Source organism: Chrysemys picta, chromosome 11 (assembly GCF_011386835.1).
Source record: "Chrysemys picta bellii isolate R12L10 chromosome 11, ASM1138683v2, whole genome shotgun sequence".
Taxonomy (NCBI): Eukaryota; Metazoa; Chordata; order Testudines; family Emydidae; genus Chrysemys; species Chrysemys picta.
Window position 1 is genome coordinate 5,070,576 of NC_088801.1, and position 27,591 is coordinate 5,098,166.

General features: G+C 40.6%; 1 protein-coding gene across 2 annotated transcripts in view; it reads right to left on the reverse strand.

Annotated features, from left to right (window-relative positions):
- XRCC5 (X-ray repair cross complementing 5) overlaps positions 1 to 27,591 on the reverse strand; it is a 68,177-nt gene that overhangs the window by 27,532 nt on the left and 13,054 nt on the right. For both annotated transcript variants that reach the window (XM_005279894.5, XM_065561415.1), the window contains exons 7-14: positions 24,592 to 24,706; positions 23,182 to 23,320; positions 19,594 to 19,706; positions 15,241 to 15,303; positions 14,075 to 14,212; positions 11,088 to 11,178; positions 9,731 to 9,864; positions 6,090 to 6,286 (exon numbers count right to left, since the gene is read on the reverse strand). In XM_005279894.5, the coding sequence (XP_005279951.3) occupies positions 6,090 to 6,286; positions 9,731 to 9,864; positions 11,088 to 11,178; positions 14,075 to 14,212; positions 15,241 to 15,303; positions 19,594 to 19,706; positions 23,182 to 23,320; positions 24,592 to 24,706 (990 nt within the window). The remainder of the gene's footprint in view (positions 1 to 6,089; positions 6,287 to 9,730; positions 9,865 to 11,087; positions 11,179 to 14,074; positions 14,213 to 15,240; positions 15,304 to 19,593; positions 19,707 to 23,181; positions 23,321 to 24,591; positions 24,707 to 27,591) is intronic.

Consider the following 27,591-nt stretch of genomic DNA (forward strand, 5'->3'; position numbering starts at 1 on the left):
CTTTTCTCCCTCAATTTTATCACTGGTCTTCTTTGTGCCTTCACTTAATTTTGTCACTCTTGGGATAAAATCCTTCGTCCTTTGCAACTCCTGTCATCTGACATAGCCTTGCTTCTCACTCACTGTAAAAGTTTGGCACATTATATCAAGCAACACTGGGGAAAACTGTTTAATCACTCTATGCCTCCATATACTCATCTGTAAAATGGAGAAAGTAATACTCACCTAATACAGCATAGGTTATGGCCTGGTAAGTTAATTAATGTATTAAAGAGTGTTGGGATCCTTGAATGAAAGGCAATATAGCAGTGCAATGTTCTCTTAAAATCTGCTCTGAAAACATGCTTTCACACCCTTGTGAGTGCTTCATTTTTTCTTTGTCCCTCTGCCATTATTTTTAATGCTGTTAAGTGTTTTGGGATATTACGGGTATGATAGACGCTATGAAAAAAAATGAAGTTGTATTTAAACTTAGGGCCAGATCCTCAGCTAGTGTAAATCAGTGTAATTCAGCTGAAGCCAACGGTCACATACCAGTTTACATTAGCTGAAGATGTGGCTCTTAAACTTTATCTGTTACTCGTAATATATTGATTAGCTAACTGCATTTTAGAAATGTAAAAATATTTAAGAAAAATTAATGAAGTGCACATTTAAGATTAATTTAAAGGCTGGAATATTATACCCATTTCTAAGTTTATATAGCAGCTTTTCCCAAACTGAGGTTGGGGTGGCTCCTACCTCTTCCGTGCAAACCCACGGAAGAAAAAGGGAAATTTCTGTTTTACTGAACTTCTCACCATTTAGGGCTCAACAAAAGAGAAACTGCTTAATGAATGCTGAATATTAAAATCTACATTAACATAGCTTGCCTCTAGTCCATACCACCATTATACTGTGATCCCGTCAGATCTCAAAAACTAAGCAGAAGTGAATCAGGTAAACACGTGGATGGGAGACATCGAATAAAAAACCTAGAAGCTGCATGAATAGTATTGGTGATTCATAAAAACAACAACAACATTGCGCATCTGTAGATGTCAAAGAGTCATACAAAGTTGAACAAGGGTCATTATCCCTATTTTACAGGTGGAGACACTAAAAAGCAAAGAGGTTAAATGACTGGGCCAAGATATCACAGAGTCAGTGATACAAACAGGAACAGAGCCCAGTCTCCTGACTGCAAGTCCAGGATCCAGTCCCCTGGACTATATTGCCAATATTGGGACTTTTCCCTCCAAGGAATGTCCTAACTGTACTGATGACATTCACGTGACACATAATGCCTTATTTTAAAAGACAGGGATAAACAATAAGATATCATCTCACTCAACACGCAAAGTACTGTACAAACAGCACTTACATTTAGATCAAAGAAAAATATACTGTTTCTTTCAAATCAAAACCAAATGTTTAATGGCACTGTGCATCTTCTCCTTCATACCAGGAGTTTAGGTTTCTGAATTTTAGTGAGTTTGAAATAGAAATCTCTCACTGTTTCATTAATTTTAAGGCTAAAAGGGTCAATGGTGATCACATAGTCTGACCTCCTGCGTAACACAATCCATGGCACTTCCCTAAATTAATTCCTGCTTCAAATCTAATAGCTGAGCTAGAGCATATTGTGACGGGTTGGATCACAGAAACCCCCTTGGGAGCTGCCACCCGATGTGCAAAGACTACCCCTGCTTCTGTTTTCCCTGCCAGCTCAGGACTCCAGCACCCTGTCTTGCTGAGCCAGACACTCCCGTTTGGCTCCAGACACAGACCCAGGGTCTGAATCACTTGTCCCAAAGCTGCAAGTTTACCTGAAAACAGCTCGCAGTAGTGCGCTTGTCTTTAGCACTCAGATGCCCAACTCCCAATGGGGTCTAAACCCAAATAAATCCGTTTTGCCCTGTATAAAGCTTATGCAGGGCAAACTCATAAATTGTTCGCCCTCTATAACACTGATAGAGAGATATGCACAGTTGTTTGCTCCCCCAGGTATTAATACATACTCTTGAGTAAATTACTAAATAAAAAGTGATTTTATTAAATACAGACAGTAGGATTTAAGTGGTTCAAAGTAGTAACAGACAGAACAAAGTAAGTCACCAAACAAAATAAAATAAAATGCGCAGATCTATGCCTAATCAAACTGAATACAGATAATTTCCTCACCAGTTCCAGAATGCTCCCTTTTACAGGCTAATCTCCTTTTAGCCTGGGTCCAGCAATCACTCACACCCCCTGTAGTTACTGTCCTTTGTTTCAGTCTCCTTCAAGTATCCTGGGGGGGGTGGAGAGGCTCCTTCTTTAGCCAGCTGAAGACAAAATGGAGGGGTCTCCCACAGGTTTAAGTAGACTCTCTCTTGTGGGTGGAGACCTCCCTCCTCTGCAAAGCCCAGCTCCAAGATGGAGTTTTGGAGTCACCTGGGCAAGTCACATGCCCCTGCATGACTCAGTCTTTGCATTGTCCACATGGCATCTTGCATGTCTCCAGGAAGACTTCTCATGTGGATTGGAGCATTCCAAGATGCATTGTTCCCTAAGTGTCTCCTGATCAGGTACTTAACCTGGCAAATTCCTTCCTAAAGAAGCTGACCAAATGCCTCACAAAGCTTACTTAGAAATCAGGCAAGCATACAGCCCATATTCTTAAGCTCGAGTAGAAAATGATATATACGTACAAATAGGATGAATAGATATAGTAGATCACAACCCTTACGGAGATATGTTACATGGCACAGGCAGCAGAAAACATATTCCAGTTATGTCATACATACATTTATAAGCACCCCCTCCCCATAAAGCCCTATGGGGTACACTGTCACACATATCTTTTAGAAAAATATCCAATCCTGATTTAAACATTTCCAGTGATGTGGAATCCACCACAACTCTTGTACCAACAATTAATGAGCAGGGGATCCACTGCTGGTGGCTCAGCAGAAGAGAGGAACTGGACACATCTAGTAATAGACCAGTAGCAGAATGTCTTTTGTTTCTGATATATTTTAAAAACTTTCTTGTTGTCCTTAAATCTGCTGCAATAGATTTTTCTTTGCTGCCAACGTTCCCTTTTTCTATTTGTTATACACTGATTTTTTTCTTGGCTGCTTTTACTTCCCCTCTAAAATAGGCCAGCTTTTTCACCTGTGGGATTATGGCTTTTTGGGCATCTAGTAAAATGTTCTTAAACAGTTTCCAATTATTGTTCACATTTTTCCATTTAAATTTGTTCTCCCAGTTGATTTGGCTTATAATTTTCAGCTTTGTGAAACTGACCCGTTAAAAGTACCAAGTATTTATATTACTGGTTGGGACACAGGAAGGAAGAACCAGAATTCACTAATCCTGAATGAATAAACCTTGCCATACTGCTAACACAAAAGCAAGCAGGCACAAACAAAGCAGTGAATGAAACCGAAAGCAAGGTATTTAACAATCTGGGTTTGGACAAGAAGTGATGAACATTACTGACCAGTGGAACTGAATATTCAATATAAGTAAATAAAATAAAGGGCACAAAGTTCTAAATGAGAATTTTTGAAAATTACTTCTCAATATTTATTACTAAACAAAAATGTTACAGATACTAACTCAAAGTGGCAAAAGGAAGGACATTCAGAACCAAGGTCATCACACTGTGCAATTCATCCCATTATGCCTAGACACTGGAATACAAACAATGATACAGAACAGGACAGATTCAGTTAAGAACCCCTACAGTACCATAAACACTAAGAGGTTAGGAACACAGTGATGCTCTAATTACAAATCATAGAAATGTAGGGTGGGAAGGGACCTTGAGAGGTCATCAAATCTAGCCCCCTTCACTGAGGCAGGACCAAGTAAACCCAGACCATCCCTGACAGGTGTCTGTCCAACCTGTTCTTAAAAACCTCCAATGATGTGATTCCATTTGGAAGCCCATTCCACAATTTAACTATCCTTATAGTTAGACAGTTTTTCCTAATATCTAACCTAAATCTCCCTTGCTGGAGATTAACTCCATAACTTCTTGTCCTACCTTCAGTGGACATTGAGAACAACCGATCATCGTCCTCTTTCTAACAGCTCTGAATATCTTTATAGACTATTATCAGGTCACTCATCAGCCTTCCTCTCTCAAGACTAAATACACCCACTTTTTTAATCTTTCCTCATAGGTCAGATTTTCTAAGGCTTTTATCATTTTTGTTGCTCTCCTCTGGACTCTCTCCAGTTTATCCACATCTTTCCTAAAATGTGGTGCCCAGAACTGCACACAATATTCGGCCTTAGTGAGACCTAAGCTGGAGCAGAACAGGTCAATTACCTCCTGTGTCTTACATAGGACATTCCCGTTAATACACCCAGAGTATCAGCCTCTCTCACAACTCTGAATATGCTGACTCATATTCAATGGGCTATCCGCTATTATCTCCAGATCCTTTTCAGCAGTACTACGACCTAAGCATTTATTGCAGTTGTGCATTTGATTTTTCCTTCCTAACTGAAGTACTATGCACTTGTCTTTATTGAATTTCATCTTGTTGATTTCAGACCAAATCTCCTCTTTTCAGATGGTTTAGGTCAGAACCTTAAATTATGTCAATAAAGTTATTTGGTTCCAATAACGGTGGTAGAATAATAATAATACTTAGCATGTTGACAGAATCTTCACAGTGCTTTACAATAATAGGCACCTGCCCATCAAATCTCCTGGAGGGGAGAAAATAAGTCTGTGGGAACCAGCTCTTAAGGCTTCCAACACCAGAAGCAGCTCTCCCAGGGCAGTGATGGTAGGCAGAAGGTAGGTCCTGCTATTGCAACTGGAAAGGAAAGAGGTTGTTCCAACTAGGGACATTGTCCCAGAAAGTTTACATTTTGAAGACCATGAACTAGGGACAAGGAGAGCAGGATGACTCACACACATCGTAAGATTAGCCTCACTAGGAACCCCAAAATTTAATGTCACCTCTGTATACTGTAGCTTAAAGGTAAATATACCTGTAACAGAGCACTGATCCTTGGGTGATCCGTTCATCTGTTACAGACTCTGACCATTGAAAATTGGGAGTCATAGTTGTAACTCGTATGACTAGGAGCAAGCATGTGATCTAAAGGCATCTAGACATAAGAATCCCTGAGACAGAGGCAGGAAAAAGCAGAGGACCAGGGTCAAAGAAGAAGCTGGGTTAGATACCAGGGACAGGAGAAGTCTTAATGTGGTCTTCCCATAACAGCCAGGCAGAAGGGGCTCTACTGCACAACGTAGGGAAATGGCTGCAGAGAACCCTTCATCAGCGGATGAAAGACTATCTGAGCTAACCAGAGAGCTGACAGACTGCAAAGCCCACACGGGGCTGTGAGAAAAAGGATTAACTGTACAAATACAAGTGAGGCAAACACATTATAGTTGTTAATAGCAGCAGGAACAATTTCTATTCTAAAAATTGTTGATTCGAATGAAAGTCTTTGGAGGAGCCCACAATGACTTGGCTTTTCAAGAAATAAACGCATAGAACATAGCAGACTATATTATGAAAATCAAGCTGCTTTTCCTTCGACTTAGCATTCAAATAGAAGCTACTGAACAATGTAAACAGCATACCAAGATGGAAGACTTCTTTTACAACCAGTTTAAAGCTCTGAAGTATTTATCTATCTCCATGGTATAATGCATATGATCTTAAACTGAACGAGACCTTTTGTGGTCCTTATTCAAACCATTTGATTACTACTCATACGACAACGAATACATACATTCGTTAACAATGTACATTGTACATGTTCTCCAGATTTTTTTAGACTCCTTTCCATTTCCCACAGATGTTCCCATGAAACTTTATGTGTTGTTTCCACAGACCACAGAGTTCACAATCCCTTGCACCCTGGGAACTAGATACTGGGACCAAAAAAAAAAAAAAACAAAAAACAAAAATCCTACACAGTCATGCAGAGCACACTACAACAAGGTACTCTATCTACAGACTGTTTGGCATCACAAGATATTCTATCCACAAGTCATTGGTCTCACGTACAAAAGATTTCAAGCCTGCTATATTCAACAAAAACAATCTGAAATGCTTAAAACATCCATAAAAACCCCTTCAACTTACTTGTCTTTGAAGACATCTTGAGCAGTCTTCTGTTCTTTCTTCTTGCCAGCATCTTTCAGGGGAAAAAGTGCCTTTATTTTTTCAAGAGGAGCCTGGCATCTTTCTCTCACCTCTTGAGGTATCTCCAACATTTCTAAAAGATGCTGTTCAATGGGTGGCAGTGGCTTGTCAGGATGAAAAGCCTTATGCTGCAGGCACTGTCAGGATAAAGAGTGGGCTAGTGAGGAGAAGGGTTTTCAGGTTGCATTTTACAATTCACCCGTATTTGGCAAAACACCTTCTAGTTTTATACAATGACTATTACTACATAGGTGAGAAATATCCTGGCTCAAGATTGGCTGAAAACAGTCATGTGATGAGACCAACTTCCTGAGGACCTCCTAAGAGATTAACAACAATATAAACCAAACAGCTCAGACAAGCAAATGAGAGCATCCTCACTGGCTGCAATAAATTCTGTGAAAACTATTACTTAACTCCCAGGAACTAAACAGTTGCTTTCTCCTTCCAGCTGCCTAACTTCAATTTACCTTTCAAATGTTAGTTTCAAAGGAAATGACTGTTTAAATTCATGGTCATGTGAGAGAGATTTTCAGATATTTCTGATGGAGACATTCTGAATACAGGTAACAATATATATACACATTGACTTCCTGCTTCAGTAAACATCAAGCTTTATTGTCCCTCAAAGTAAACATTTCCTCTTGGGTCAATCATATCTGGATATTCAACAGAAGTCATTATGTACCTAAGAGCAAATAGAAAGAGAAAGAAATTAAAAGGCACAGGTAAAAGAGAATAGATATTTTTTCAGATTAGATTTGAAAAGAGTGAGAGAATGGATGAGGCTGACAGAGGCACATGAAGGCTCGAACAGATGGCAGGAGCTACAGAAGAGAAGGTTCTTTCACAACAGTGGCAAGACAGCAGACAAAGAGGAGGCCAGTGCTAGATAAACGGGAGGACAGCGACAGACCAGGTCAATGAGGTGGGCTGAAGAATTTCCATGGAGAGTTTTAAAAACAAAGCAGGCACTTTTGAATTGATATGAAATGAGTGGGAAGCCAGTGCAGATGTATGTTTGTATATCTGAGGAACATTTGCTACTGAAATGCACTGTACAATATATATTATGTATAAATGTGTGGGTAAGTATTCAAAACGCCAAGCAAACAGTTATGCTCCCTTGTTGGCTGTCAGGCATGACCTCAATTTAAGAAAGAAAAACAAAACAAAAAACCCTCCACATTCATGCTGAAGAGGTGCCAATAACACCAATCCCTATCATACGTTGCACATCAATACCGATGCTCTTCCATGCTGCCATTCAGAGGGCAATCCACATTAGCATACACGTTCAAAAGGAGGCAGTTGCACAAAGCAACAGATTGAAAAACACTTGTAAGGATTTAAGGCATCATTATTTTGAAAAAGAATAAAGATGTTGCTGGAAGCTGTAGCAATGGCTCGTGTAATACCAAAACAATATTAAAACAGCGTTAGGGGACTGAATTCAACTCACAAAAGCAAGACATTGTGAATCTGATTTGAATATGTATTGTAGGCTACTGTATCCTAAGGTCTTCTGTGAGTCAGCTGCAGTAACAGGACTGAGAAGCAAGAGCTGCCTATATTTATTTACATCCAGCTGCTTTTGTGGGTGTGACAATACTTTTGATGTTATTTTAACCCATAGACTAAGAGGATAAGAGACTGTTCCACAAGGAAGAAGGCTTCTGGCTGCTGTGTGGGGGAGCAGGTCAGTGAGGTGATAGGCACCTTGGAAACACCTAAGCTAAATAAATAGAACTCTCTGTATATTTATCCAGAAGTTTCTATCTCAGTCCGTCCCTTCCACTCTGCTTCCCCTTTCCTTCGAGCCTCATATTGCTCTTCCACTTCCTTGGCAACCAGGCAGCCTCATGCTGCTACCCTGCTTCCAGGCTCACTCCCCCATTCGTGTAAGCTGTCAGCAACGTACTCTGCTCTGCTTAAGCCCCAGATGTGCCCTGCATTCCTAGCCTGAAGGAAGGATCAGAATTTGGTAGCAGAAGGTGGCAATTCACAATGAAAGGGCTCCCTAGGGAACTCAGATTCCATAGTGATGCACTCAGAATGAAGATCTCCTAGATAGGTCAGATGGACAGGGCCAGTTCGGACTGATTGCAGGGAAGAGTCCTGACTTGCTTTCCCGAGCAGCAGGCAGACAGCCTCAACAAAACGCTTAGGAACCAGTTGGTCCTCAAAGTGTTGGGACACTGGCTAACCTCCAGGTGTCTAGAAGTTCAGGTGAGATTTTTGTAACTGGTTTAATACAACCTTCTGAAAGATTCATTCCGGTTTCATTCACCCAGGCTGAATTTGCAGGCACGTAGGAAAAACATTTTTTAACTTGTAAAATGTGCAAATTTCATCTGGAATCAGTGAGACACAATAAGGATGGACCCCCACAGTGTCATTTTAGTCACTTTTCAGAGCAGAAACCCATATTCTACAATATTCTATCCATGGCCCTGTGTATAACATGCTTATGCAGCTGCATAAATTGCATCATAATTGCCCATCTTTTTTAATTTGTCACATCTTTTTTTAAAATGAACCCTTAAATTCTGGGGCATAATTAAGTCTCTCGCCTTCATGGTTGCAAAGAAAACCTTCAGATGTGAAACAAATGTAAATCAAAACGCCGACAGTTTGAAACAATAGCTCTGAATCAAGTGTGAACTGCTCCATTTATCTCTAAAATGTGTTAACTCTGAAGCCCAATGAGGATATTTTAAGTGTCAACACTGTTAACTGTTTCACTGCTGATCATTTTAGCAGAAACACCAAGCTAACACACACATCTATAACTGCTGGATGCAGTAGCAGATGGTGCAGGTGGATGTTTTCAGGGTTTGCTGGGGTAGAGAATGAAGAATTAAGACCCTCCCAAGATTTAAAGTCAATCTCTGCCCCTGCCTAAAAGGGGAAGGGGAGGAGGCATCCCCTCTTCAACTGCCTCCTCCTTGCCAAAACACAAAACAAACTTGCCTTCCTGAGGGACAAAGCCTCCAACTATTACCCAGTTTCCCAACAATAATTTCTATCACGCAGTTACGCATTATCAGTATAAAAATCTGATACTAAACATATTTTATGTTGGACGTACACTTTCAGCTTGTTGCCAAGTAAAATAAATAAATAACAAGGGATACTGCACTGATTATGTTGCACTGGACCAGGCAAGTGGAACAGCAGTAAAGGATGGAGTTTGCGTGGGCAATGCTGCATAAGTTGATCTACAGTGGCAAACAGAACACGGGACATCGGTTCTTTATCTAGAAAGAAGATGCAGCTGTTTCTCAAGCACATGCCTTACTTGTAAATGGCCCAACATATCCTGGCTGGCCTGGGTTTCCTTAGATGATAAGGCTTCGCTAGACTGCCTGTTCAAACTCTTACGATGCAGGGAGCTAGAAATATTCAGTCTGAAACTGATGCCGGTGGCAAGGCACAAGCTAGTAGCCTCTCCGGATCTACGGATTAATTCATTTAACTTCCACCTGTCACAATCCAAGTCTTTTCACACAACTCTGAAAAAGAGGGGGAGGAGTGTGTAGAAACAGGAAAAGTTTTAATCTGAAAGTTTATCATCTCACCTGATATAACCTCTGAAACTGAGGGTTTGGTATTTTGCTGGTTTTAAATATGTCTTCGGTTGTCTCCCCATCATCATCTTCATAAACCAAACTCATAGAATCAATCAGAGAGTCAACTGCAGATAACTGATCCTCTAAACCAACAAATATAAATATGCACAAAAAAGATTAAATACACTTGCAGACGGATCTGCTTGTAATAATTCACCCACAAAGATTCACTTCAGAATATGAGATTTTAACAAAGGCATCAAATGCCCCAGAATTCACTATGTTTTATATTCCCTGGGGATACAGACAGGCTGATAATGAACATGGATAATGGACACAGTAATGAAAACCCTGCATTGTTTACGGACTACAATGTAAAGTTACAGAGCCTTTCAGTTTTGTGAAGATCTCAGTTACCGCTGCCTTTCTGCTTCCATTTTTCTTCTTTTCCAAGATGTTTTTATTTGTAACAGAAGGTTTATAGGCCACTTGGAAAATGAGGAGAACAGTTGGTTTGGAGAACTAAATGGAGTAATGCAACTTTTAAAAGTTACGAATGTAAATTAACTCAGTTCACAATAGTCAATTATTGCCTTGGTAAAATGGGTTGTTACATTTCTGCTTTCAAACTGCCTGTTACAGGCAGGAAATCGAAAGCTTCGTGTCCTGACTGTCAGATTATTGTTCCTTTTCAGAGTGGGCCTTACAACAAATGAGAACATCCAGAACACAGTCTGGATTACACATTACCCCACTAATCCAATCTACTCCAGACTCTTGGGACAGTGAGCCGAACACTGTGGGGTTTTCACCTTGGCCTTCTGTCTGAATCCCAGCACCGGTGTGTGCCTGCTTCTTCAGCACTAATACTTGCACACAAATTTAAACACCAGCTTTGCACTTGTAGATTACATCACGGTATGCATAGGAAAGTGGCTGATAGATGGCCTATCTGAAGGAGCTGCTGGTTCTCAGTGCAGTTCCTAAAGTAGAGAGGTCTACAGTGTGAACCCCATCACAAAGAAACCCTTTGCTGACAGTCTCAAAAGAGAGGTCAAAGACTGACTGGGTCATGGGGGATTAACCAGTTCTCCCTAAAATCATAAAGGTTCAGATGACAGCTTGTGATCATTTAACCTGAGCCAGACTTTAGCCTGCAGTGTCGTGCTGAAAGGCTGTGTGCAATCCTTAGAGCCACTCAGTCTCCAGCTAACCAGACAAAGTTCTGATGAGCTGACCAAACTGACTTTTTCCACATCAGATTATGTTTTCAAGGGAAAGTCAAACATTCCATGTCTTTTAGAGTGACTTAAAGTTATGGTATTAGGCTGCAGCCAATTAGTGAGACGATAAGGGACCTACTCACCTGTAGGAGTGTACTTTTTATTGTTTTTCAAAGAGGAAAACATGTATTGTCGTAAGTCTTCCATGAAGGGTAACTGCACATATATCAGACACTAAGGGGGGAAAAACAAAAGAGAAGCAAGTGAACTTGAAGTGAAAATGTATAGTTAGTTCCAGAAGTAAAGGCAGCAGGAGTATAAGGAAATCAGAAATCTAGAAACTGTACAAATTGAAATAGTTTGATGTACTAAGAACTGTAGTACAATACAAATGTTAAGTACAATATTTAACATAATTATTACCTTCACAAATATCAGGATGACTAAAAAAAAAGTGTCAGTAATGCTCTAGCCATTTATTAGACCTATTGGATCACCTGGTCCATCATCCTGCTAGTTTAGGATTGTTGCCCAGAACTCTGTCCAAACCAGCTTTAAATATCCAATGCAATGGAGCTTTCATCACTACCTGTGAGAGACTGCTCTACAGCCTACTGCATCTTACCATCAAGCAAGTTGGTTTTGACATTCCCAGCCTAATTTTTTTTCATATACCTCCTCCAGTGTATAGCACCTTAAATAATTCTTTTCCATCTTTTATGTTTATACCCTTTAAAAATACAAAGGCTTATGTCCACCCCCTTATCCAACCTATACATAATTTAGCTCTCTGAATAATCTCTCACAAGTAAGATCACTGGAAACATATGCTGTACAGCTTTTAGGGTGTGGGTGTGGGTGTGATGTGATGTAAAGCATTCATTTTTTTAAAAAACTACATTTCTAGCCCTTCTGGTTACAAAGGAAACCTTCCCAAATGCAACGTGAAACAATCCAGCACTATCTTCCAGAGACAGACTAACTCAAACAGTATCTCTGAGAGGGGTGAAATAAAGAAAATGTAGAATCATAGAAATGTAGGGCTGGGAGGGACCTTGAGAAGTTATAGACTCATAGGGCTGGGAGGGACCTCGAGAGGTCATCTAGTCCAGTCCCCTGCACTCATGGCAGGACTAAGTATTATCTAGACCAGTGGTGGGCAACCTCCAGCCCGTCAGGGTAATCCGCTGGTGGGCTGCGAGACAGTTTGTTTACATTTGCATGGCCACCCGCAACTCCCAGTGGCTGCGGTTTGCCGTTCCCAGCCAATGGGAGCTACGGGAAGCAGTGCGGGCTGGCGCGCTGAAGGTTGCCGACCCCGGAACTAGACAGTGGAGAGTCTTGAGTTCACTCATTCCAGTCATAAAGCCTGGGCACGCCACAAGCTTGGAGCTGCCAAGCTAGTAAAATACCAGTAATCGAAAGTGATGGCCAGTGCTGTTGTCTCCCACCTTCCCTGGGAGCTCTCTGGGAAGTCTTCTCTGAAGACCAGAACTGACAAGCTGACTAGACAGAAGGGTCAGAAAGAACTCTTTCTAAATGTCCCACAAAGCCCTGCCACTTCACCGCTCTCATTCCCATATATTAAAGAAGAAATAAACAAGGCCCTCATGGCCATTAGAAGTGGAAAAGCTGCTGGCAAGGACCACATTTACCACAAATTCCTTAAGAATTTGGGACCAAATGGATAAACATCGTTCACAGACCTAGTCCCTGCATTACATTCAAGATAAAGATCCCAAAAAGCTGGTTTAAGGCTGTAGTCATTACCCTGCTCAAACATGGGAAACCAACAAATGATGCCACCAGCCATTACCCAACAGCATTCCTCTCCACAATTTGCAAGTTAATGGAGAGGGTCTTACTGGTCCATCTCACCCCATCTTTGAGGCCATCCTGCCAAAGGAACAGGCTGGTTTCAGATCAGGATGGAGTTGCTACAACCAGGATCTTGCCATTACTAGTCACATTGAGGCTGGCTTCCAGTGGAATCTAAAAACTGGAACCATGGTGATAGATTTATCAACCACCTACGACACGCAAGTCATCAAGTCCAGCCCCCATTCAATTCAATGGGATGTCAAATCAAAAACTTAATGACAATAAAATTAAATGTCAACTATTTCACTGCTGATTACTTTAGCACAAACTTCCCACTCATGTGCTTTATTCAGTGCAGCAAGATATGTTTGAAAAGCCATTTGACAGCTATTGGACCCACATTCTGCACTAACATGCATCCTATGGGGTGACATGGAGTATAAATCAGTGAACAATCTGACCACAACTTTTAAAGTTACAAATACTGAATGTTTTTTCTTGTCCCCTCCCTTCTTAACTGCTTTGCTATGAAGAAAATCAAATGTTTGACTGAAGATCTAGAGCATGGGTTTTCAACCAAGGGCTGCGAACAAGTTCTAGCAGGTTCATGGCCACCTCCCTTTCTTTATAGCTAGGATGGCAATGAGGTCCCGAAATATTTTTCTGTTATAAGAGGTTCATAGCATGGAAAAGGTTGATAACCAATGATATAAGGGAATTCAAAGATCTGCGGGGGAATACAGATGTCAGAGAGGTGAGGGGGGAAATTTTTAAAAATAAAATGGGGTAAAATAGAAGTCGATATTAAAACTATACAATAAAGACACATTTAAACATACTGTTTTGTTCTACGATGTGCATTTGCAGTGAATTCACTCTAAAAAAAATTCCAAACCCTGCAAATCTCCCCCAAATTTCACAGATTCTGGGGAGGGGAAATTCAGCAAAAGTTAACAACATTTCTAGCAGAGTTCTACTGGTTCTAGTGACAATTATTTCTTCCAGCATCTTAATGATTTTAACTGGCTGCTCAGAATTCCCAATTTGTTAGTATTTAGATGTCCAGAAATGACTGCAATATTCCAGATATGGTCTCATCACAGATTTATAGTAAGAGGAGATTATCTCCTTGCTCTGTGATTGGTGTCTCCGTGTACAACCCAAAATCACAACTGGCCTCTTTTCCTGCCTTATCAGACTGCAAACTCATACGTAATTTGCTTTGTTGTGAAGCTTCATTAATTAATGTTTGCAAAGAAGGATTTAAAGACTCTCTGAAGAAAGGCATTATATTAAGTCAAAATGTTACCTCATATGCATCCTTGATACATGGAAAGGCTACGCCAACCTGAGGATTAGATCTTCTGTCATAAGCATAACGTACTATGGCCACGACATCCAACTCATCCAAAGCATGAATCAGAGCAGAAAGAGCAACTGCTGCAGCCTGTCAAGAAAGTTCATACAGGCCCTGGTTAAAAGCTATTCAGACCAACTTTCACGCTGAATCCAAAAGCACTTGCGAAGACAAGGACATCTCCACCTTTAGTCAGCAGCTTGACTTAAACACCACCTTTTACCTCCAAAAGACACAGCAATAGGCACAGTTCAAATCTGGTCACAACAGTGGATATATTAAAAAGTAGGGACTATCTTTAGATCCTGTACATATCACCCTTTCAAAACAAAAATGGAAAGGGTTTGACGTGAAATGGCAGGATAGAAAGGAAGAAAGAAATGGTACTTTCAGGGCTTTGTTTTGGAAGTTTCTATTTTCTTGAATGTTGACAGTAGACCCAGATTTCATTTTAAATGTGAGAGAGAATGAGTGCAGGGGCATTACATAGTCACCAGTGAACAAAAAGGTTAAACCTCAGTTCAGGTTCCCTGTCCCCTTGCACAGATGTCCAGAGGGAGGACTATAAAATGGCTGCTAGGAAGTCATAAGGCTTGAACCCCAAGTTGGAGAGTTTGGGCTCCTTTTCTGGTTATAGCAATTTATTTTCCTTTTTCCTCATAATCATTAGGCCTTGAAGAGAAAGAAACCTTGCTGACTGCCTCTGTATTTTTTTCTGCTGAGTTTTACATCAGCTTGCAACATTTCAAATTTTGAAAAAAATAAAAACCACGCTTTGCATTCCATGAGACAGTCTGAGATACAATGATCCATACAGAATCAAGCCACCATTTACAAACATGGCAAATATGAGCTACTTGCAGCCTTCCCAGATATAATTAAACAACAGTGAAACTTTCAATATCATGTGTCCAATCAGAAATGAGAAATTTGTGTTTGGGCTCAATCCAGCTCCCATTGACCTCTATGAGAGCTGGATCTGGACCTTTGTAAGTTGCATAGTGAAGAATGTATTGGTTTTATTAACACCAAAGGACCCCTACGCCAACTTTATTGCCAGATTCGTTACCATTAATTCACAGTGAGCCGCCACTCAACTTAAAATTCATTTATCTCACCTCATCATCTTTCGCTGCAAAGACCTTCAGAACCTGGTTGCCCATGTAGTGATGCCTCTGGATCTATAAATTAAAGTTTCTAAAATGATTAGTTTTGATCTAAAACAAATGTCATTTTTAATTGTACCAACTAATTAATTCTACACTAGAAAAAACAAACATAATACCCACATGTAAGGCCAAAGCATTTAATTACTATGTAAGGTAGATATAAAACCTATACGTCGCTCTGTTTCCATTTACCACACAATGTGAAACTCTATTCATATTTTGCAGTATTCATCATAGAGAACCGCCACCCTATCAAATGGGGAGAGGGATAGCTCAGTGGTTTGAGCATTGGCCTGCTAAACCCAGGATTGTGAGTTCAATCCTTGAGGGGGCCACTTAGGGAATCTAGGGCAAAATCAGTACTTGGTCCTGCTAGTGAAGGCAGGGGGCTGGACTCAATGACCTTTCAAGGTCCCATCCAGTTCTAGGAGATAGGATATCTCCATTAATTAAATTAAATGATGTTTGGAAGGTGCTGCGCTAGCCTTATTAGTCTGTATGGAGAGTGGCAGTGGTTGCCAAAGGGAAAATTACACTTCACTGGGACAGATAGGATTCAGCATCCACATTTTGCTTTTACGACCTGGCAAAATTCTCAGATCTGAGATCAGACTTGGACTAATAAATTCCAGGATATGTGGCAGTCATTGCTAGCTATGAATGGGCAATACAGAAATTAAATACTGGACTCATGGTACATTTGTCTTGGGGCGAACAGTTCTACATGTTATTTAATACTATTTAGAAAGTTACAGACAAGACTAAAGCATGCCTAGTACTGGTTCTCTTCTTTTTGTTAAAAATCTTTGAACGTGTGGATAATAAGGCTCCTGGATGTAGATTTCGAGGCAGATGTTCAGCAGCTGTAAACTGTCGTAACCTCATTTAAGTCAATGACAATTTATGCCAGATGGGGATCTGACCTTCAGAAATCAGCACCATTCCTGAAGCTCTTGAAGTCAACTTGTTGTATCCACTATTATTCCTTCCTATTTGTCTTTAGGAGCTGAAATACTATGCTGTCGAGCATCATATATACCTAGATATATATGTCGCTGCATTTTCTTTGGTTGCCAACTAACATCTCCTTTGTGTATTTTAAAGTCTTGTATGATTTCTTGATTTACATGGTATTGCTTATAAATTAAAAATCTAAGTTTAAAAACCAGTAACAAGATGCCTTATGATCTTCTTTCCTCAGGGATGCGAATGATTGAAAAAGCTGCGTCAGTACATTGAGAAAATGCTACGAGGTGGGTTTATTCCCTCTTTAATTCTGTATTTGGAACTGCTCCAGTTTCTCTGGTTAATATGCTGTATGCAGTATGCTGCACTGGGAAAGGAGGAGAGGAGCAGACCCCAGTGGCCGAGGAGGGGGAGCCACCTGTCTCAAGGCAGGGAAGTTCGTGGCCACTGCACCAAAGAGGAGGCAGAGTAGGGTGGTGGAAACCAGGGACTCCCTCCTGAGAGGGACATGATGTCCCAGGAGGTGTGCTGCCTGCTAGAACCCGCATCTAAGACATTACAGAGGCTCAGCTACCCCTCTGACCGCTACCCCCACATTGCTCATCCGTGTGGACACCAATGATTTTGTCAGGTCGGACTATGAGAAGATCAGCAGTGACTACAGGGCTCTGGGGGTGAAGGAGTCGGGGATGCAGGCTGTGTTCTTGTACATCCTCCTGGCTGGGGCCCCAGGCAGGGATATGTGTATCCTGGAAATGAATGCATGGCTGCACAGACTGTGTTGATGGGAAGGCTTTGGCTTTCTTGATAGCATGCTGTTCTGGGAAGGAAGACTGCTGGAAGAGATTCCATCTGACCACGAAGAGGAAAAGCATCTTTGCACAACAACTCATCAGCTTAACGAGGAGGGCTTTAAACTAGGTTCAAAAGGGGCAGATGACAAAAGCCCACAATTAGGTATAAAAAAAGGTAACTTCAATAGAGGGCTAAATGTTGGGGTGGAAATGGAAAATTACAAGAGAATCACAGGGGCAACAAGAGGGGCATATGCCTCTATATGTCTATACACAAATCCAAGGAGTATGGGGAACAAACTGGAAGAACTGGAAGTATCAGTCCATAAGCTGAATTATGACTTATTTGGCATCACAGAGATTTGGTGGGATAAGTCTCATGACTCAAATATTGGTATAGATGGGTATAGCTTGTCTTGCATTATACATCAAGAATCTATACACTTGTTCTGAGGTCCAGAAGGAGGGGAGAGGCAGACCAGCTGAAAGTTTCTGAGTGAAGATAAAAGGAGGAGCAGGGGAATAGGAGCAGTGTCATGGTCAGGACCACCAAATCAGGAGGAGATGGAAGGGGAGGCCTTTCTATGACAAATAAGGGACTTTAGCTATTCAGAATCTTGAACTGGACTCAGAACGGGACCAGCAACGACGTCTGTGAAGACCTAGCGCAGTGTGTTCTCACTGGTCTGTCTTGCTTAGCAGAAAGGCAACCGCGTAAAGTAGCAGCTTTACTTTCTGGGTGCCCACATGATCAGAGCATGTTATAATAATCCAGTCTAGAGGGGATTAGGGGTTGGGATTTTGTAACTAGATTCGCATGTGAAAGGAAATGGCACAAACTCCTGTCTAGTCAAAGATGTTTTGGACAGCAGCGGCTCCAGGCACCAGTGCTCCAAGCGCGTGCCTGGGGCGGCAAGCCGCGGGGGGCGCCCTGCCGGTCCCTGCAAGGGCGGCAGTCAGGCAGCCTTCGGTGGCATGCCTGCGAGAGGTCCGCCGGTCCCACGGCTTTGGCGGCAATTCAGCAGCGGGTACGCCAAAGCTGCGGGACCGGTGGACCTCCTGCAGGCATGCCGCCGAATCCGCAGGACCAGGGACCTCCTGCAGGCATGCCGCCGAATCCGCGGGACCGGGGACCTCCCACAGGCATGCCGCCGAAGCTAGCCTGCCTGCCTGCCGTGCTTGGGGCGGCAAAAAAGCTAGAGCCGCCCCTGGTTTTGGACCACTGCTGTTATAACAGAGTTCACGGACACCTCTAGCAAGATTGAGGCTGTTACAGCATCTGACTGCTCTCTATGTATTGCCCTCTGTTTTAGTGGGGATGGCTAATGATCCTTCTGCTTTTCATACAGGTTCCTATTTTGCCAAGGCACTGTAACATCTGGGAAGCTTGACAAGACAGAGTAGATTTGGGAGCATACTGCTAGCACTGAGGCTCAGTATCTTATGATCCCCCCCAATGACTTCACTATGGATAGTGAATAAAAGAAGTAACTTGACTGAGCCCCGGAGGACTCCAGGAGGATGCGTAGATGCCCATAACCACTATCAGGGTTCTCCTGGAAAGGGAAGAGTAGTGCCAGCTTAAAATTTCCTGCTCTCATGTGTATGCATATGTGTATATTCCACTTTTAGAACATGAGGCAAGATATCTCCTTGTCCAGGACTTCCCAAATGATTAAATCCTGCTTTCCTAGCTGATTGCCAAAGTTGTAGATAGCAGGAAGGCAAAGTGTTTGGTTTCTTACTGAGATAGGGAATGTCTCATCTTAAGCCTTGTAAGGCTCCCAGATGCCATGACGATGAATGGCAAAATGAATGCTTCCAATAAAAAGAGTTCGAATATATCCACAAACACTCTTTAATGTCTCTCTATAGTGTATGTATCTACTTTTAAAAGATATATAATCATCTTCCTATACTTACTGCTTCTGAGCCCTAATTTTGTGAACCAATCACCACGTTTAATTATTGTTACTTTAATGAAAACAAGAGGAAAACCACAGCTCATAACTTAATCCTACGAGAATTAAGACACTTAGTTTCCAAGAGTTCTCAAACATTGGCGAGCTTCTATTGCTAGTGCGGTGAAATCAACACACAGACTTGGACAAAGCCAGAGGATTTTGTGCAGGGAACTAACCAGGGACTGGGGAAGGAGGAATCCACTTCCTTGCCACTGGCAGAGGGTGGGGAAATTCTGAAGCTTCTTCTTCATCCACTACTTCAGCTCCTGGGCTAAAATAGGGATTGCACTACATCCGCCACCCCTGCATTCGGATTTGTAACCACTGGCTCTGTATAATCGTGAGCCAGAGGCCACAACGATGAACCTTGCCCAAATGCCCCCTTTATAGTGACCTATGTGGAGTCCAGATTCACTGGACATGACAAATGTGAATTCTCCCTGCACATCTAATAGCATCCGCCCACACAACATGCACCTGTTCACTGGAGCATAGCACAGCATCATTGTCCCCTGGTGACTCTGACCTATATTCAACAGTTATCCAGTAATTGAGTGGGAAGAAGTTCAATACTGCACCTGAGATGATCTGCTGAATCCTAATACTGAAAAGCACTTTGCTTCGGTTTTGTATTTCATTTGCTCCTCATCTACTTTAGAGAAAGGAACTATATCGCTCCCATAGCGGAACCCTGGAGAACAAGAGATGAGCATCTGGTAAGCATAAGGGCCTACATTTCTTACACTGAAATTAGCACTCTGCATATTTTAACAACGCATGCACGCCCCACAGCTATACCCCATACGATTAACTTTGTAATTTATATCAAATTACTTTCTCCTGTTAACAAAATAATCACACTCCATAGACACAATTTGCAAATCACAAAAAACAGTTACACTCCTTGTGCATCATTTTACATAATGTACCTACTTTTGCAGATATCAGAAAAGAAAAAAAATGTACTTAACACACTGCCCAACACCTTATACTCACAAAACAATACTCAGTGAAAAAGAGCACGAGCACTCCTTGCAAATAAAAATAGAAAAAACATAAAACACAAATCAGCAGGAGACTCAAAGAAAGGAACCCACAAAAAATTCAGCGACAAAGCTGTCATTAAAATGGATATTAAAGACCTACTGATGCCTCATGGAAAAGCAAAAACCTTTCTCTACAGAGACTCGTTGATCTAGTGTTTATTTCTGTATTTTGCTTCCTTTGTTTGTTATTCCTAGGGATATTTGCATGAAATCAGGATCTTTGTTTCTTAGGAGTATCACCTGTTCTTGCTGCTTAGTTCCCAACCTGAAGTTACAATATTCTGCTTGCAATACCACAATTAGCTTCTGTTTAGCTAATTATGCTGTCAGAGCCTGAGGATGATGTCTTCAGGTGGGGAATAAACACCAGAAGCAGATGAACATCCCAAAATGAAGAACTTTTTTGCATGCACTCTTCCTTAGGAATTTGAAAAGAAAATGAAAAAGCAAACTGAAGCAAAACTCAAAAAACACACTTAATGTGCAGAATACTCTGTAAACAGAACGTTCTTCAAAAATTTCTATGAAACATCAGGAGCTCTTTAACTGCAGTTGAATGTCAGGCCACTGGTTGAAGACATCTTTGGTCTCTCTAGTTTACTTTGAGATTGGAATCAAAGGTAAATTGTAACTATTTACTACTGCTTTTCTCTGAAGAAAGTATCTGACAGGCATTCACAGATCAGGACTTCAGCAGAGGGAGGTCAGGAATGCTCAAAGTTTTCTAGAATGTTCTGACCCTGCTTGAGGAAGCAGGCAGCAGCTTTAGGGTGAGGAAGGCTCGAGAGAGTTTTAATATATTATAACACATCATAGCCTTGTTATCAACATTTTAAACTTCTAGCCTCTTTTTAAAAATATGCTGTAGCTCAACCACAACATGTGGGCTTGGTGCAGGAATCGCTGGGTAAAATCCCATTGTTATGATGGAGGTCAGATTAGATTATCATAATGGTCAGTTCTGGCCTTAAAGTCTATTAATCAAACCCCAAAATATAAAAACTATCAAGGGGTAAGTTAGTTTAGATCCAAGGACAGTGCCATCTTAGAGAACTACTACTAACAGGCAAATAAATGTACCCCCGCTCTACTAAGTCTACATGGATAGATCCATATTTATGGGCCAATCCTGCTCTCACTGAAGTCATGGCAATTAAATGAAACATTTAAGCATACTGAAGGAAAGAGAAAGTGTCCCCAAATTAACTGGAGTGAGGGCAATAATTTAACAGGAAAAGATGCTGTGGAATTCAAAGAGAACCCTACCTAAAATCTACCCTATAAAGTAAGCAGATTTCTTTTAAGTTTGAAATTATGAAACATGCATAGAACACTAAATTAACATTACTTACTAGTTTTTTTCATAATTACTTCATCTCTGCTTAAAGAGACACAGTCAACTCAAAAATCACACAGATGTACGAACATTTTTAACCTACTACTGTTACAAATAACACCTAAGATTACTAGTTAAAGTTGAAAGAGAAAAATGATATTTCTATTTTTTCAGTTTACTTTGTGCACTTGACTTTCTGTAGTCATTTGTACTGTCTCCCCTGTATAATTATTCTATTTCCCCCATTTGTGTAGGACTTTTAAACAGCACCAAGGGAAAGAAAAAAAAATTTTAAATAGCAAAATGTGACTGATAATAGTGTGTCCACATAGCAACTAGACACCCGCGGCTGGCCAGTGCCAGCTGACTTGGGCTTGTGGCTCTGTTTCATTGCTGTGTGGGCTCAGGCTGGAGCCCAAACTCTGGGACCCTCCCACCTCATAGGGTCCTAGAGCCCAGGCTCCAGCCCAAGCTCGGAAGTCTACACAGCAATGAAACAGCCCCACAAGCCCAAGCCAGCTGGCACAAGCCAGATGCTGGTTTTTCTTTGCTGTGTAGACATACCCAGGGAGACTGAGAAGCAGATATAGCACCTGAAACAATTTTTAACTCACATTTTTGAAAACGGACTGTATTTCAAGTTGATAATGTGCCTTTATTCATCTAAGAAATTGAATTATTTGCATCCAAAGAGAAACTAAACTATGCAAAACAGAAATTTACATGCTGTGACTACTATCCTGCATTCCGTCACCGTGGCACCTCAAACCTCCTTTTAGTCTAAATGGTAAAGCTAATTCTCAAACTTTTTCATGGTGAGAACCACATCTAACAGAAAGATTATCCCCTAAACACCCCCTTCTTTTCATTATCACAGAGACCACAGCACCTTCCATTCACAATTGTATAATATCCTTGTGGCACATACTTTTTCATGCAAGCAACTGCTATAACAGTAGGAAAGTATTTGATATATTTTTAGATATATTCTGATGCAATTTAACAGCTGGAAACAAGAAGAATCAGCACCATCCACCAGCCCATCCACCATGGAGCACAAGTGCTCCACAGAGCGCAGCTTGGGAACTGCTACACTGCCTTCGAGTTCCTACCTGGCATTATTATTATTGCAATAATTAGAGTTCTTTGAAATTCTTTTATTTTTTATAATTTTGGGATATGTGGGGGGTTATTTTGTGTTATTTCGTGTTACACATTTTATTCACACAGAAGATGGTGGGGGAAGGAGAGTGTAGGGGGTGTTGTGAATTCTGGAGGAGGTGGGGATTGGAGAGTGAGTCACCCTGCAGTGGTGGCTCTGGTCCTGCGGGGATAGGCCTGGCTTCCTGCTCCAGGTATTTGGACCTGTCGCACAGGGTCATAGCACTGCTCGGATTTGGCCCGGCCACCCCTCCATCCATTATATGCTGGTCATGATGAAGTGGCACTGTGACCTAGTGCGCCAGGAGCCACAACTGCACGATGAGTTTTTTTGTTTTATTTTGCTTTATCCATTTTTGTTGTTGTTTTCTTTTGTGTTATTTTGTCTTTGTAAAAAACATGCAGCTCTAGCTACCGTGGCAACAATACGAATTTTACAGATATCCAAGATGATAAGCTCCCTACCCCCAAGAGTTTACAGTCTAAGGCCACAGTTCGACTTCTAAATCCATCTTTAGGCACCTAAGAGTGGACTTTTCAAATACATTTAAGTGTCTTAGGAGAACAAGTCCTAAAATTTAAGCCTAAATATTTTAAGAGGGCACAGAGAGAATAACCCATACCTTGAACAAGATCATCTTTCGGAACTTCTGTTTCATCATCATCGTTCAAACAGTAGACAGTCTCTTTTTGCACATCTTCTTTTTTTAAGGTCTTGGCATCCACAACAGTCCAGGACTTTTTCAGCTTCTCTTCGGCGAGCTTTGTGTCAACATTGAAAGAAAAGGAATATTTAAATCTCATTTGGGGATGGGTCCCTACCACAACATGAGAATCTATTCCTAGAATCATTTCTCTTGACCAAGTGCTGGGTCATAAAAAGCATTTGCTACTCCGATCACCACTAGTGCTCTACTCATATTAACAATTCTCATTTCAGATTAAACAAATGGCTCTCATTTCCCTCCAACCCTTGCTTGTCTTGCCTATTTAAATTGTAAACTGTTTGGGGTAGGGACTGTCTCTTACTCTGCCTTAGTATAGTGCCTAGCACAATACCATAATAAAATAATTATAATAATTATTATTATTATAAATGAGGAGAAACAGAAAGCTGGCAAGGGAAGCCTATAGTGATTAGACCTTACCCAAGCCTAATAAATCCACCTTCTAGACATCAGGCATATTACTAAATTAGAATATTTCGCCTTGAAGCAACAGAATATTGAAGAGAATCCTATTTTTAGGTTCAGGTGATGAACCAGTTAAACTCTATTTCACTAAAATCACGTCAGTATGACTGAACTACATGGCTGCCTAGCTATTATTTACATGATAGGCAGCTGTGGTGTTACACGTTTTCCTATTTTTAAAGTGTTTTTCCTGTTATTGCTGTGTGAAAGACCCACACAAACAATAGGGGAAACAGACTGACTGAACACTGAAACTGACTATATGTAAGGTCCTGTCAAATTGCACAAAGCAAACACGGAAAAAAGAGAGAAAATATTTTCACTAATCTTTTAAAGTTATTATAATCTTACATGTGATTTGGAACAACAGTAAGTAAAACATTTATGTCCACATATGTGATTTCAAATTGAGGGTATCTTTGTTACTATTTCTAAAAAAAAAGTGCAATTTCCCAAGAAATAAGGAAAATATTAAGCCTCGTTCATTTCTGGGCATTTCAGAGACAGGCAGTTGGAAAGCTCCACGTGAATGCAGCACCCTAAATCAGGTTTGTAAACTTTATACAATTAAATGTCACATTGTGGATAGGAATTACCTTCTCTTTCTGAATATTGTTATCTTGAATGTTTTAACATGCATGTCTAATATGGCAAAGTTATGGTTGCTGTGAGAACTAGAACTTTAGATTTATTGGTTTGTGCTCATGTAAAATCTCACCATAATGTTTTCCTTCATCTATCTTAAGGTATTTAATTTTCTTGTCTTTAAGGAAAAAATGAAGGTGCAGCTAACTATGCTCCTGCCAACATATACTTAAATATGTGATTTTAGTAACTTACTGATTTGTATGCCACAATCCTTATAGACAGATTAGAACCTATAGTTAGCTGGCAGGGCCAAGCCATAGGTCTTCTTTCGATTTTCTTAAACATTGAAAGACGCTCCAGGCTCTCTCTAAATTAAAGAATAAAAAAAAACAGAGACGAATTCTTTGATACGCTGAAATAAAACAATCCAGAAAATGCAAACTCCTCAGGAAAGGGTGGAAGCCCAACTGGTTTGGCTTGGCTTGCACAAAGCACTAGAAAATAAACTATACAGAACATTCCTGTTACTGATCATAGTAAGAAGGGGGCAGAGAATGTGACCTAGTAGGTGTTTTCCATCTAAAATCTCTATGGCTCTATGATATTAAGGTTAAAGACAGTATGTCAGCTCTTAGGGGGAGGAAGAGATTACACAGTTGTTTAGGAAGCATTTTGCAGTTAGCTAACATTAACCCAATTAAGTAATTTAGCTAGCTGAACAGCCCAAATTATAAAAGACACCTCTCACTGGTAAGATGTTGCCTGGGCTGGAGATGAAAAAATAAAGAATCCTGTTTCAATTAACATTATTTTGTTTGTTTAGTAATTAGCACTCCCCACATTTTTAACAAGTTGTTAATGACACATTCTTTTCGCAGCTCAGTTAGGATAAAGCCAGCTACTTCGAATATCTCTAAGCCAAACAGCAAATAAAAAACCTTATAAGGCAAAAAAAGATTCTTTTAAATGACTGTACATTAAAAGTACAAAACTTAACACAACATTGCATAAGGTTCAACAGCTCAAAGTCAGAAAATGTGAAAATTAAGATTGAAAATACAGTTTTAGCTCAGGGAATATTTATTACATTACATCTTCTATATGATCACAAAGACATGTCTTCACAACCAAAAAAGGCATGTTTTTACTGTGAGATAGTAGTTATCTTGCTGTAAAATCCTAGTGGAGACAAGGCTATGTAGTTTTTACAGCAATGTAGCTAGGAGAGGTCAACCATAGCTGGGGAGTATAATGTTGACCTCACCTAGCCACAATGCAGTAAAAACTACCTGCATCTTGTCCCCATTAGGTTTTAACTACCTAACACATGTTAGTTATCCCACTGTAAAAAATACATCCTTTTGGCAATACAGACATAGCCACTGTCATATCAAATAATGCAAGATAATTCAATAGTATTTTGTACAACCTAAGTTACATGTGAATTTAAAAACCTGTGTCCATGTAATTAAAACTATTATAATTCATACACTCAAGGGGCAAAGTTAAAGTAAAACACTCAACTTTAACTTTTACATTTCTTAACTTTTTAATGCTTAATTGTGCTACCTTAATTCTGTATTAACAGAGTTCTTTAGATTTAATTTCCTATGTTTTTTAGAAGAAACAGATTCACAGTTCTCCCCGATCAGTGAAGACCAAGTCCATTAGCAAATTTTGCCCTTGTAGACTTGCAGACAGCATAGACCAATAGTTAATTGATTACTGAAAATACACATCTCCATATCTACACACATGTGGACTTTGATAAACCTGCATTTTAAAAAAAGCCTAAGGACAGCATAAATGCCTCTAGCCTTGTAGCCAGCGTTCTTGGTCCCACATTGTATTTCTGGACTTTTTCCGCTCTCCAGTTCAAATCAATATCAGACCTTAAAACAATATTACAAAATTCTACTTGCTCATCTGCTTGGATAAATTATTTATTTTCATAGAGGGTACAATTATTTTTGATCAGCAGCATAGTAAAAAGAGGAAAGGAGATATTGTGTCGAGGTTGCTAAAATGTTCATGACAGTTTTGCAAGGCTGCTTTATAAAAGCTGAATAAACTGATCTAAAGCCTCATATATCCTTAAACAACTTAAACTGCACTAAAGCTTTAATCTGTTAGCCAAACCCCCATTTATCCAAAGGTTTCAGACCTCCCCTGCAACCAGGGAGTAAGCAGGGCTGTACTGCATTTATAGCCCAGGATAGGAAAGGTAAAGATAAAAGAGACATTTATTATTTGTATTACAATAGCTCCTAGGAGCCCTAGTGAAGGAACAGGACCCCATTGGGCTAGATGCTGTACAAACACAGACCAGAAAGACGGTGCCTGTCCCAAAGAGCCTATATAATCTATGTATAAGACAACAGACAACACAACAGATGGCTATAGACAGAATGGATGAGTGGGGTAAGACTCCATTTGTCAGGGCCAGAAAAAAGGATGCTGCAGTAATTAAGAAGCGGGACGATGAGAGCCTGCATCAAAGTTTTAGCTGTGTGACTAAGAAAGGCTACATGCTAAGAGGTATTATGCAAAAAGAATCTGCAAGATTTAGATATAGCCTGAGGTGAGGACCTAAAGAAAGGTCCAAGTCAAAGCTGATGCCCAGGTTACAGGCCTGAGTGACAGGCCGGATAGTGGTATTGTCCACAGTGACTGAGAAAGGAGGCTGGGGGAGGGGAAACTTAGAACACCTGATCGTTTCATGCACATGGATTATCCGAAAGGATAATCATGATCAAAAATATATTGTTTTGTTTGGCTTTGGGGTGCAGCAACAAAGCCTGTTTTTATTGCCATGGAAAAATCTCAGGCTGCTTTGTAGGCAAATAGAAAATAAATACGTAGCAGTGGTGATATATTTCCTCAGAAATAAAGGGTCTAAATTTCCCTTCTCGTATAACATACTCTAACCAGCCATGGAGGCCAAAATGAGGAAAAATATATAATGGCTACAAAAGAAGAGAGGGACCAAATTATAAGTTGGGGGGAAGGGATAGCTCAGGGTTTGAGCACTGGCCTGCTAAACCCAGGGTTGTGAGTTCAATCCTTGAGGGGGCCACTTAGCGATCTGGGGCAAAAATCAGTACTTGGTCCTGCTAGTGAAGGCAGGGGGCTGGACTCAATGACCTTTCAAGGTCCCTTCCAGCTCTATGAGATAGGTATATCTCCATATATTATTATTATTATTTTGGGGCAGAATAAGGGGAGGAAGTTACCAGTCTAAACCACCTGTCG